This window comes from Mobula hypostoma, chromosome 7, assembly GCF_963921235.1.
Source record: "Mobula hypostoma chromosome 7, sMobHyp1.1, whole genome shotgun sequence".
NCBI classification, from domain to species: Eukaryota; Metazoa; Chordata; class Chondrichthyes; order Myliobatiformes; family Myliobatidae; genus Mobula; species Mobula hypostoma.
The window spans coordinates 19,670,789-19,683,372 of record NC_086103.1 but is presented as its reverse complement, the minus strand read 5'-3'; the positions used below and the strand labels follow the sequence as shown (position 1 = coordinate 19,683,372).

General features: G+C 42.4%; 1 protein-coding gene across 8 annotated transcripts in view; it reads right to left on the bottom strand.

Annotated features, from left to right (window-relative positions):
• Positions 1-12,584, bottom strand: part of LOC134349176 (prolyl 4-hydroxylase subunit alpha-2-like) — a 157,878-nt gene that overhangs the window by 89,162 nt on the left and 56,132 nt on the right. For 7 of the 8 annotated variants that reach the window (XM_063053118.1, XM_063053117.1, XM_063053121.1 and 4 more), the window contains exon 2: positions 6,436-6,539. In XM_063053118.1, coding sequence (XP_062909188.1) covers positions 6,436-6,517 — 82 coding nt within the window. In that variant the 5' untranslated portion in view covers positions 6,518-6,539. Of the gene's footprint in view, positions 1-4,477; positions 4,547-6,435; positions 6,540-12,584 lie in introns of all 8 variants that reach the window. The other variant, XM_063053123.1, reaches the window with a different exon arrangement.

The window sequence follows — 12,584 nt, the reverse complement described above, 5'->3', positions numbered from 1 at the left end:
CTTCATGTGGGAATAAGCTACACTGCTCAGTTAGCAAGAATCCTCATTCATATGCAGGCCAGGTATCCAGAATGTTCCCAATTTCTTTTAGGCAAAAGAAAGGAAATTATAGGCCACACACATCAAAGTTGCTGGTGAACGCAGCAGGCCAGGCAGCATCTGTAGGAAGAGGTGCAGTCGACATTTCAGGCCGAGACCCTTCGTCAGGACTAACTGAAGGAAGAGTGAGTAAGGGATTTGAAAGTTGGAGGGGGAGGGGGAGATCAACTTTGATGTGTGTTGCTTGAATTTCCAGCATCTGCAGAATTCCTGTTGTTTGAAATTATAGGCCAGTTAGCCTAACCTTAGAGGTAGGGAAAATGTTGGAGTCTATTATTAAGGATGAGGTTTTGAGGTACTTGGAGACTAATGATAAAGTAAGTCAAAATCCAGCATGGTTTCCGTAAAGGGACAAATCTGCTAGACTTCTTCGAGGAAGTAACAAGCAAGGTGGACAAAGGCGAGGAAGTCAATGTCGTTTACTTGGATTTTCAGAAGGCATTTGATGAGGTGCCACACATGAGGCTGCTTAACAAGATAAAATCCCATGTCAGTACAGGAAAATTACTGGCATGGATAGCGGAATGGCTGACAGGCAGCAGGCAGTGAGTGGGAATAAAGGGGGCCTTTTCTGGCTAGCGGTGTTCGTTAGGGGTCAGTATTGGGAGCGCTACTTTTCACTTTGTTTGTCAATAATTTAGATAGTCGAATTGATGGCTTTGTGGCAAAATTTGTGGATGATGTGAAGATAGGTGGAGGGGTAGGAAGTGCTAAGGGGTAGGTATTGGAAGAATGGGCAAAAAAGTGGCAGATGGATTACAGTGTTGGGAAATGTATGATTGTACATTTTAGTAAAAGGAACAAAAATGCAGACATTATCTAAATAGGAAAAAATTCAAACATTAGAGGTGTAGAGGGACTTAGGAGTCCTTGTGCAAGACTCCCAGAAGGTTAATTTACAGTTTGAGTCTGTGGTGAAAAAAAAAGGCAAAAGCAATATTGGCATTTATTTCAAGGGGAATAGAATATAAAGGCTGACGTTTTATAAGACACTAGTCAGGCTGCACTTGGAGTATTGTCAACATTATTGGGCCCTGCATCTCAGAAAAGGATGTGTTGTCATTGGAGAGAGTCCAGAGGAAGTTCAGAAGGCTGATTCTGGGAATGAAGGGATTAACATATGAGGAGCATTTAGCAGCTTTGGGCCTGTACCCACTAGAATTCAGAAGAATTCCATCCCCTCCCCCCACCTTTTCTTGGACTTCTTCCCTAGTCTTTTAAGTCCTGATGGAGAATCTTGGCCTAAACATCAACCGTTCGTTATCCTCTCCTCCATCAATACAGTCTGACTTGCTGAGCTCCTCCAGCACTTTGTGTGTTGTTTTGGACTTCTAGCAGCTGCAGAATCTCTTACGTTCCTGTGAGATCTCCAGCACCCACACAACCTATGACAAAGTCAGAACAAAATGCCTCAAATGGGGGGTGGGGGGGGGGACACCCTTGATCATTTTGACCCTGTTGGAAATTTGAAATAAATATGCAACACTGGAATCAAGTAATAAAGAGAAGCCAAACAATTTTCAAATCTTTTTCTAATTACCAGCAGCTCTTGAAACTCAGTGACCCACCATTTCCTAGTCAACCAGTCTCATTAGAATTTTGGGGAAAAAAAACACTCCAAATGCAGATCTGGATCAGTGAGCATTTAATACATGCCTGATTAAGAATAAAGGACCCAGCTGAAAAGTAACATGGTTGTAGAACAAGGATTGGAGACCACAGAATAAAGATTGGAGACCACAGAATAAAGATTGGAGACCACAGAATAAAGATTGGAGACCACAGAAGAGGCACATTCCTGATATTAAACTTGGTCAGTTGGCACTACTCCCGCTTTTGAAGCTGAATGCAGTTCAAGATTTGCATCATAAAACAAAATCTTTGGCTCGCCACAATTGAACTGACCACGATGCTAATTAACGAATCCCAGCTGCCTGCACATGGGTCCTCTATTCTCCACATATTCGTATGTCTGTCTAAGTGCCTCTTAAACCTTGCTAACATATCAGCTTCTACCAGACTGCACCTTGTAGCACATTCCAGGCATTTTTTCACTCCTTGTGTGAAACAACTTACCTCACAGGTCATTACAAACTTGTCCTCTTAAAGCTTCAACATACGCTCTCTTGTAATGACCATTACATCCGGGGAACTTGACTATCTACCTTATTTATGCCCCTCATAAGTTTAGATACTTCTATTGGGTCACCCCTTAGCTGCCGGACACTGCATAGGAAACAATCCAAATGTATCCTATAGAAAGACCTAGAAAGATGAGGAGAATGGGCAAAGAAATGGCAGATGGAATACAGTGTTAGAAAATGCATGGTAGAAGAAATAAAAGCATAGACTATTTTCTAAATGGTTAGAACATTCAGAAACCTGAGATGCAAAATGGTCTTGGGAGTCCTTACGGAAGATTCCCTAAAGGTTAATTTGCAGATAGAGTCAGTGGTGAGGAAGGCAAATGCGATCTGAGCATTCATTTCGAAAGGACTAGAATATAAAAGTAAGGATGTAATTTTGAGGTTTTTAAGGCACTGCTGAGGCCTCACTTGGAGTACTGTGACCAGTTTTGGGTCACATATCTAAGAAAGGATGTGCTGACATTGGAGACGGTTCAAAGGAGTTTCACATAAATGGTTCCAAGATTGAAAAGCTTATCCTATGAGGAGCATTTGATAGCTCTGGGCCTGTATTTGCTGGAATTTAGAAGAATGAGGGATGTGTCTCATTGAAACCTATCGAATGGGGAAAGGCCTGGATGGAGAGGATGTTTCCTATGGTGGGGAGTCTAAGGCCTGAGGACACAGCGTCAGAATAGAGGAACATCCATTTCTTAGAGATGAGGAGGAATTTCTTTAGCCAGAGAGTGGTAAGTCTGTGGAATCCTTTGCCACAGGTGGCTGTGGCGGCCCAGTCACATCTAAGACAGAGGCTGGCAGATTCTTGATTAGTCAGGGCATGAAGGGATATGGGGAGACAGCAGGAGAATGGGACTGAGAGGGCAACAGATTAGCTATGATGAAATGGTGGAGTAGACTGAAAGGGCCAAATGGTCTAATTCTATTCCTATATCTTATGGTCTTAAACTTTATAGCTAATACACTCCAATCCAACCTAATAATCCAGACAAGCAAAAAAAATCTAGGCCAACGTCCTAGGGCACGATCTGGAGTGTCACACTTGGAGACACTGCCCACCAGGTGGATGTAAAAGGGGACAACGCAGGACAATGATAAGTAGCAGTGGAGAGTTCAGTGATGTCTTGACTGGTGCATGGAATGAAGTATTACAACCTGCCAATTCAATTGCAAAATGCTGCAATGCATGTGAAAAGTCAATTGTGCTCTACATCCGACGAGAGTTTAATGGTGGCCTTTTCTAAGGATTTCACATCATTAGAAAACCTGCAGAGAATTCCATCATTGCCAATATCATACATCTTTTGCAACACTACAATGTAAATTTTTGGGACACGGCAGGAGTCTTTGAAGCAACATGCAAAATGCTGAAGGAACTCGGCAGGTCGGGCAGCATTTTTGGAGGGAAATGGGAAGTCGACATTTTGGGTTGAGACGCTCACTGGAAAGTTCCCATCCAGGACTGGAGAGAAAGGGTAGATAGCCATTATAAAAAGGTGGAGAGAAGGGGTGGAGCAAGAGCTGGCAGATGATAGGTGGACAGATGAGGGAGATGATAGGCAGGTGGGAAGAGTGGGAACGATGCAAGAAACTGAGAGGTGATAGGTGGAAGTGACAAAGGGCTAAAAAAGATGGAATCTGATTGCAGAGGACAGCGGACCCCCATGTTGTCCCAGGAGTGAACATTGTTGGGCGCTAAGGAGACAACATAGGTATCATTAATCAATAAAAATAATAGTGACCAGCAAGGAAGTGGAGTGTTGTAACAACTCAGCTAATCCATTGAACCCTGTGGAAAATAAAAGCTGCCATCCTTACTCCATCTGGTTTTATGTGACCTCAGGGTCAAAGCACTGCAGCTAATTCTTAACTGCCCTCTGAAATGTCACAGTCAGCTACTCCATTCAAGGGAAAACAGGCACTACTGTTAAAGACAGGTCCATTCAGCAATGGCCACATCCTGTGAATGAATTTAAGAATTAGGAAATAATTTTTTTTACCCCAGCTAGAGATTTTGTTAACTTAATACTTGTAATGGCTATGAAATAATAACATTGAAAGTCATTTTTTTTTTTAGTTTCTTTCAGGTAATCATAAATTAAAGGGATTTGGGAAAAAAAGAACATAACTGTCCAAATAACAAGAATTCTGGCAGTTTCAGCTATGGTTAGGTCTCCAAGACGATTAGTACTCAGAATCTGAAAGCAATTTAGAATAAGCTTGCATGTCCTCACATTTTTTTGGACTTTTCTTGGCAAACAGCCCCCTGATGAGATTCTGGTCGTCATTTCAGAACTGATGCACTAATTGGGGAAGGAGAGGGTGGGGAGGAGAGAAAAGAAAGAGTTAATCTCCACTTTCTCTGGCACAGCGGGGCAAGATCGATCTATGGATACGGCTAAATCTCACAGCAAAACGTTGTTTCGGAATTTGCTTCACTGTAGTTTGGGTGTTCCAAGATGATCTTCACAATGCTCACACACACATCCTAAAATTTGCAGAATTTCTTTCGTACATTGGTTGTTTGTCAGTCTTTGCATGTAGTTTTTTCATTAATTCTATTGTATTTCATTCTAATTACTGTGAATGCCTATGAGAAATTGAATTTCAGGGTAGTAAATGATCACACACACACACACACATATATATAGATAATAAATTTACTTTGAACTTTGAACTTCCAGTAGAATAGGTACCCTGTGTACACATCTTCCTGCCATTAAATAAATGAATGATGTCCACTTTTGCATGGTTGCATCCCACATTAGGCATCTCGCTAAGATCATTGCCATGATTTTCAGGAGACTACTTTAAAGAACCATTTTACATGGATGCTGCCAGGATTCAAAGATCTGAGTTAGAGGGGATGGTTGGGCGGGCTAGGACTTTAATCCTTGGAACGTAGAAGATTGCAGGATGACCTTGCAGAGGTGTATGAAATCATGAGGGGCATAGACAGGATGAATGCACACAGTCTCTTTCCCTAGGGAAGGATAATGAAAAACTAGAGGGTATTGGTTGAGGATAAAGAGGTAAACATTTGAAAAGGAACTGATGGTAAACTTCAACCTGTAGGGTGAATTTGTTCACAGAATGAGCTGCCAGAGAAAGTGATTCAGGCTGGTATAATCACAATGTGCAAAATGCACTTGGATAAGTATATAGACAGAGTTTAGAAAGAATTCAGCTATGGAATTTTGAAAGGCCTGGATACAGTAGATGTGGAGAGGATGTTTCCTATCATGGGGGAGTCTAGGACCTGAAGACACAGTCTCAGAATTCAAGGATATTCCTTTAGATCAGAGATGAGGAAGAATTTCTTTAGTCAGAGGGTGGTAGATCTGTGGAATTCATTGCCACACATGGCTGTGGAGGCCAAGTCATTGGGTATGTTTAAACCAGAGGTTGATAAGTTCTTGTTTAGTAAGGGCATCAAAGGTTATGGGGAGAAGGCAGGAGAATGGGACTGAGAGAGATAATAAGTCAGTTGTGATGATATTGCAGAGCAGACTCAAATTGCCAAATTCTGCTCCAATGTTTCGTGGTCGTAGGGACTTAAGATATTGGATGAATTGGACTAACTTGGTAGGCGCCACAGTCAGCATGGACAAGTTGGGTTGAAGAGCCTGATTCAACACTGTATTAATCTATGACTGTCATTTCTGTGCTTATGATAGGCAGAGGAAATTCATTGTCTGTTCAAAGAGATCAATTTGAAATTAATCAAAATTCTCCAAAACTTGCAGCATTTATGTTCAGTTTTTCAAGTACCTCAGCAGAAACTCTGCTTCTCAGAGCCCTTGACAATAAGGCAAAACACCATTTTTTCACAATTGTATCTGAACCAAGAGGGGTGGTCAGGTTCTACATCAGAGCTGCAAGCTATAGCCAGTTTAGGCTCAGTTCTTGTCCAGACCTTCTGAGATCTCCGGTGTGCTGCTGTTAGCCAACAGGGACTGGACAACAGAGGACGAAATTCAGGAATACCATGCAGGCATTCCAAGTCTTCTCAAAATGAATGTAGGAGAGTGCAAAGTCTGTGTTTTACCCATAAACTATGTGTGATCACTAACATAAGCAAGCTAATGATGGACTTTTGTTGAAAATGGGAGGGTGTAATTAATTCACCTCTGGTTTATGGTAAAATGTTGCTTGAATTCATCAGAAATACGAATATTCCAGTAAATCTTACCGATGGACGTGAAGAATTCTGCTCGTGTTTGCGACACATAGCACCAGCTGATCCAAAGAAGACAGGGAGAGAAGTATCGCATGTTCAAAGAGTGTAGAAGATTCCTAGAGAGTCAACACACAACACTATTAGGTAATCACTCCTCAGCGTGCCAATTATCACCACATCGATCAAATTAACATTTGTTTGGATTAGGTGATGAATCAAGATTTAAAATTCTAGCAATAAAATGTATCACTTTCCCAAGTCAGAGTCTTTCCAGTTTCATCAAGTAAGCAGTGTCCTGGCCAACATTTAGTGGTTTACCAAAATCCCTAAATCTTATAATTCCCGAGTAGTTTTTGATAGCAATGTTCAAAACTACACCGATCCATTTTTCAAACATTAGAACAGTGACTACACTTGAAAAGTGCACATGAAGCATATTGGGGAGGTCCTGAATCAGAAGATCACTATACTTTGGCCTCTATTGCCCAAACTGAAAGATCACGTGGAGATGGTATTCGAAATACAGGCAATTTATTCAAAAACTGGAGCACACCAAGAGACCAGTCAAAACTGGTCTACCTGAGCATGAATTTGGTACAGCTTTTTCATTCTCAGTTGCCAGGATTACCAGTAAAACTACATTTTGATAACATAATGGTGGCGACAGGAAGACTTAATTAAGTAGCAGACTAGGGCCTGATACAAAATAAAATGATTAACTGCTGGTCTAACTGTGAATCCAATTTTCTATTCCAAAAATCAGTGCACTCTATAACATAATTAGTGAAGTTCCTAAACTTAGGTGTCTTCGCAGCTGTATTCTCTACTTTGTCTGCAGTTCTGTTACCACATTAGCACAATCCACATCCCTATTTACCAGTTATAATCCTATTTACTATTTTCTCCAAGTTCCTTGGCACATTTCCAACCTTGCTGTGGAGTTGGAGCTGAAAATTGGCTTGGAACAGCTTTGATCACACTTCCAGGTGTCCAAATTCTGGGTATCCAGAAGTTTACTCCTAGATATATAATCCAAGGTATTTTCTTTGTCTTAGCTTGTTTGTTTTACTCTAAATTTCCCCAAATTACATAAACAGACATGCTGCAGGATTGAGACACACTGAGATTCCAAAAACCGAAAGTTAGAAAAACAACTGCATGTTTCACTTGGCGCATCCTTTCTTAAATAAAAACACAATAAAAACACATTCCATGTACTTAGAGAAGACAGAGTAACCCAAAATCATTAAATGCAGATACAATTCAATGTATCTACTGTTCCAGGAAATCAGCCGGTCGCTTGCTGCATTAGGAACCTGCCAAAGAAAACGTAGCTTCAATGTTCTATCTTGGAAAGATCTGTAGAAAGCGGCCAGTGAGTGGGCCAGTGAAGGAGTGGAGCTTTGAGGCTTTGTCTCGAGAGATTCTGGCAATTTTGGCAGTTGGTCTGTGCAATTAACTCAATCAAGATTTGAATAGATCAACAGAAAGCTGTTCTTCTTCTTCTTCTTTTTTGTTTTATGGCAGTTGGCAACCAGTTTTCAGTGCATTACCGCCACCTGCTAGACTTCTTGTGTTCCAACCAAATAAGTCTTGGAATTCCTTACTTTAGACAATCTAGTTCAGCCTGCAGTTCTTTATTAGCATCACTCTGTAGTTGCAATTCCTCGTGAATGCTTAATGCACTCATTAGATAATGCTGCAAGCTGCTATTCTTCCCTAATTTTGTCACGTTTTTGTGTAGTTGCATTACCTCAATTACATTGATTACATCTCACTTGCAAGACTAAAATTGTCTTGTTAAAGAATAATAATTATCGCACGTTATACTTTTAAAATTGTTGTTTTTCCAAGTCTATTTGCTTTTCCAGGTTTTCATTTTCTTGGATTGTAGCCTGCAGTTATTTACTGAGACCTCGGAGTTCTTCTTCATTTGCTTCCATGTTTTCATTTTATAATCTGAATGTAGATAATTCACTTTGTAACAAATTCCTTTTCCTTTTGTATCCTTGTAATAATTTCCTCCACTTTCCAATCTCCTTCCAACTCACCGTTGTTCTTGTCGGGTACTTCTATTTGTTGTTGGAGTTCTGCACGTTTAACCTGGGCTTCAACCATAAGATCTGAGGATTTTCCTCAAGTTCTGAAACATTTCTTAAATTCTTGACCATTTGCGATAAATATACTGCCATTAAGATTCCATCTCCCCTGCCTGTGAACTGTTGGATCCTCCATTCAGCATTTCTTTGACTTCTTCCCACCTAATCCCTTTAATACCACGATACTCTTTGGCAGACTTGACGATAATTTTAATTTTCTCAGTTCTTTTTCTTGTTTGCGCCAAACAATTAATTGCATCCACCATAAAAAGCACAAAGTCCTTTCTACTCATTAATAGTGTATCCTTATTTTTCATATTACAGCTCTCACAATTCACCAGTTTATTATTCCCTGTATTTGTTTGCTTGACGTCCTTTTTTTCATCAAATTCTTTCACTGCCTCTGCATAACTGATTCCTTGAGTTACTCTTACATATTGTATCTCAGCCGCATTCTTGCTATAAATGCACCCTCGATAAGCTGCACTGTTCCTCGCCACAATTGCAGCATTTCAGCCTAGTTCCCGCTTCACATTTCCCATATTCATGTTCTCCAGCACATCTCCCACAGCTTTGTTTTCCTCTGCAGACCGCCGCAATGTGCCCGAATTTCTGACATTTATAGCATCTTAAAGGCGGTGGTATATATATTCTAACCACATAACACATATACCCTAAGTAAATGTTAGTCAGCAATCTCTCTTCATCAAAGTTAATCATTACCGATAAACTATCACACTTTTTCCCGTTTCTTGTAACTTTCAAACATTTGGCCTCAATAATGTTTGCTCCCTGACGAAGGGTCTCGGCCTGAAACGTCGACTGCGCCTCTTCCTATAGATGCTGCTTGGCCTGCTGCGTTCACCAGCAACTTTGATGTATGTTGCTCCTCTTATGTTCTGTTTAATCTCATCCATAGTAACTTTTGTTGGTATCCCCTCTAGTCCACTTTCTATTGTTGAGTATTGAGCATTGTACTTCTTTGCCATCTATTTTACATAATCTTATCACTTTACCTTGCTGAACATTATCCCAACAAATCACTAACAGCAATCCATTTCGTAAAATCTTTGCTCCTTTAATCTCGCCTATAATTTTGTTCAGTATCTTCGTCCAATCGGGTTCCAATCACGAAAAGACGCCCCGTCCTCACTTAGTTTTAAAATTGCTTAAATCTCATCTTCTTTCCATTGTTTTGCTGTCCTGTTTTGATCATCCGCTGACTCCTAAGAGTTTCATATCCCGTACCTCTGCCTTCTTTTCTTCCTCTTTCCATTCCGTTACTCTTTCCCGCCGACCTCCATCTCTAGTTCACTTCCACTCTCGCCAAAAACTTCCTTCAACAGCTTGGCTCTTTCCTTGGTATTCTCTCTCTCTGCCATTTTCCAGTCACCACAGCAGTTCCAACTAACACCACCCAGCCAGCCCCCCAGAAAGCCGTTGATTAGACAATCAAGATTTGAATAGCTGAGACTCAGCAGAAAGCAGCTGATCGGGCAATTGAGGTCAGGTGACCAAGCATTTTGAAAAGCTCAAACAGATAAATAGAGGTGTAGCTCAAGCGGAGCGGCCAGTGAGTGAGTGGGCCAGTGAGGGAGTAGACCTTTGAGGCTTTGACTCGAGAGGCTTCGACGAGAAGAGGCGGAGGACAAGCTTGCTCACAGTTAGTTTTTACAATGTCTCCTGAGACGGTGATGTTCCTCTCATGTGAGATGTGACAGTCTTGGGGGAACGCTCCTCTCCCGCAGAGTCACATCTGCCAGAAGTGCATGTGGCTGGGCAATCTGGAAGACCGTGTAAGGAATCTGGAGCAGCAGTTGGATGACCTTTGACTCATAAGGGAGAATGAGGCAGTCATAGATGAGAGCTACAGGGAGGTAGTCACACCTAGGCTGCCGGAAGCAGGTCATTAGGTGACAGTCAGAGGGGGGAAAGTGAAGGTGAGCAGACAGGTAGTGCAGAGCACCCCTGTAGCCATTCCCCTGAATAGTAAGTTTATCATCCTGGATACAGTTGGCGGGGACGACCGAACAGGTGTGAGCCAAGGTGGCAGGGCCTCTGGCACTGAGTCTGATTCTGTGGTGCAGAAGGGTGGGACGGGGAAGAGGGGAGCTGTCACCTTGGAGACTCTATAGTCAGGGGAGCAGACAGGAGATTTTGTAGACGTGAGAAGGACACCTGCATGCTTTGTTGCCTCCCGGGTGCCAGGGTCCGGGATGTCTCTGACCGGGTGCACGACATCCTGGTACGAGAGGGAAAGCAGCCAGAAGTCGTGATACATGTTGGGACCAACGACATAGGCAGGAAAAGGGATGAGGTCCTGAAGTGTGAGTTTTGGGAACTAGGCAGAAGGCTGAAGAACAGGACCTCAAGGGTGGCATGCTCAGGATTGCTGCCAGTGCTACGTGACAGTGATGATAAGAATTGGAGGAGATGGCAGTTGAATGCGTGGCTGAGGAGTTGGTGCAGGGAGCAGGGTTTTAGATTTTTGGATCATTGGGATCTCTTCTGGGGGAAGTGGGAGCTGTACATATTGGATGGGTTGCACCTGAACTTGAGGGGGAGCAATATCCTTGCAAGTAGGTTTGCTAGCATGGTTCGGGAGGGTTTAAACTAATTTGCGAGGGGGATGGGACCTGGAGCGATAGAGCAGTGAAAGAAGTGCATGGAGTAAAGCCAGATCTACCATATAGAGAGGCTTTGAGGAAAGAGAAGCAGAATAAAGGGTGTAAATGTAGTAAGGTAGAAGGGCTAAACTGCATGTACCTTAATGCAAGAAGCATCAGGAACAAAGGTGATGAACTGAGAGCTTGGATACATACATGGAATCATGATGCAGTGTCCATTACAGAGACTTGGCTGGAACCAGGGCAGAAATGGATTCTCTATATTCCTGGATTTCAGTGCTTTAAAAGGGAAAGAGAAGGGGAAACAAGGGGAGGAGGGGTGGCATTACTGGTCAGGGATACTATTACAACTACAGGAAGGGTGGGTAATGTAGCAGAATCTTCTTTTGAGTCAGTATGGGTGGAAGTCAGGAACAGGAAGGGAGCAGTTACTCTACTGGGGGTATTCTATAGGCCCCCTGGTAGCAGCAGAGATACAGAGGAGTAGATTCGGAGGCAGATTTTGGAAAGGTACAAAAATAACAGGGTTGTTATCATGGGTGACTTTAACTTCCCTAATATTGATTGGCACCTGATTAGTTCCAAGGGTTTAGATGGGTCAGGGTTGGTTAAGTGTGTCCAGGATGGATTCCTGTCACAGTATGTTGACAGACTGACGAGGGGGAATGCCATACTAGATCTAGTACTAGGTAACGAACTGGGTCAGGTCACAGATCTCTCAGTGGGTGAACATCTGGAGGACAGTGACCACCGCTCCCTGGCCTTCAGATTATCATGGAAAAAGATAGAATCAGAGAGGACAAGAGAAAATTTTGAATTGGGGAAGGGCAAATTATGAGGCTATAAGGCTAGAACTTGCGGGTGTGAATTGGGATGATGTTTTTGCAGGGAAATGTACTATGGACATGTGGAAGTTGGAAGCATTGGAAAGGGTACAGAGGAGATTTACCAGGATGCTGCCTGGTTTAGAAGAGTTATGATCTGAGATTATGATCAGAGATTAAGGGAGCTAGGGCTTTACTCTTTGGAGAGAAGGAGGATGTGAGGAGACATGATAGAGGTGTACAAGATAATAAGAGTAATAGATAGAGTGGATAGCCAGCACCTCTTCCCAGGGCACCACTGCTCAATACAAGAGGACATGGCTTTAAAGTAAGAGGTGGGAAGTTCAAGGGGGACATTAGAGGAAGGTTTTTTACTCAGAGAGTGGTTGGTGCGTGGAATGCACTGCCTGAGTCAGTGGTGGAGGCAGATACACTAGTGAAGTTTAAGGGACATTCTACCACTCACCTGCAGACAGGTCATTCTACAACTCACCTGCAGACAGGTCATTCTACCACTCACCTGCAGACACAGGTCATTTAAAATTACTCACCTGTAGACACAGGTCACTCTACCACGCACCTACAGACACAGGTCACTCTACCACTCACCT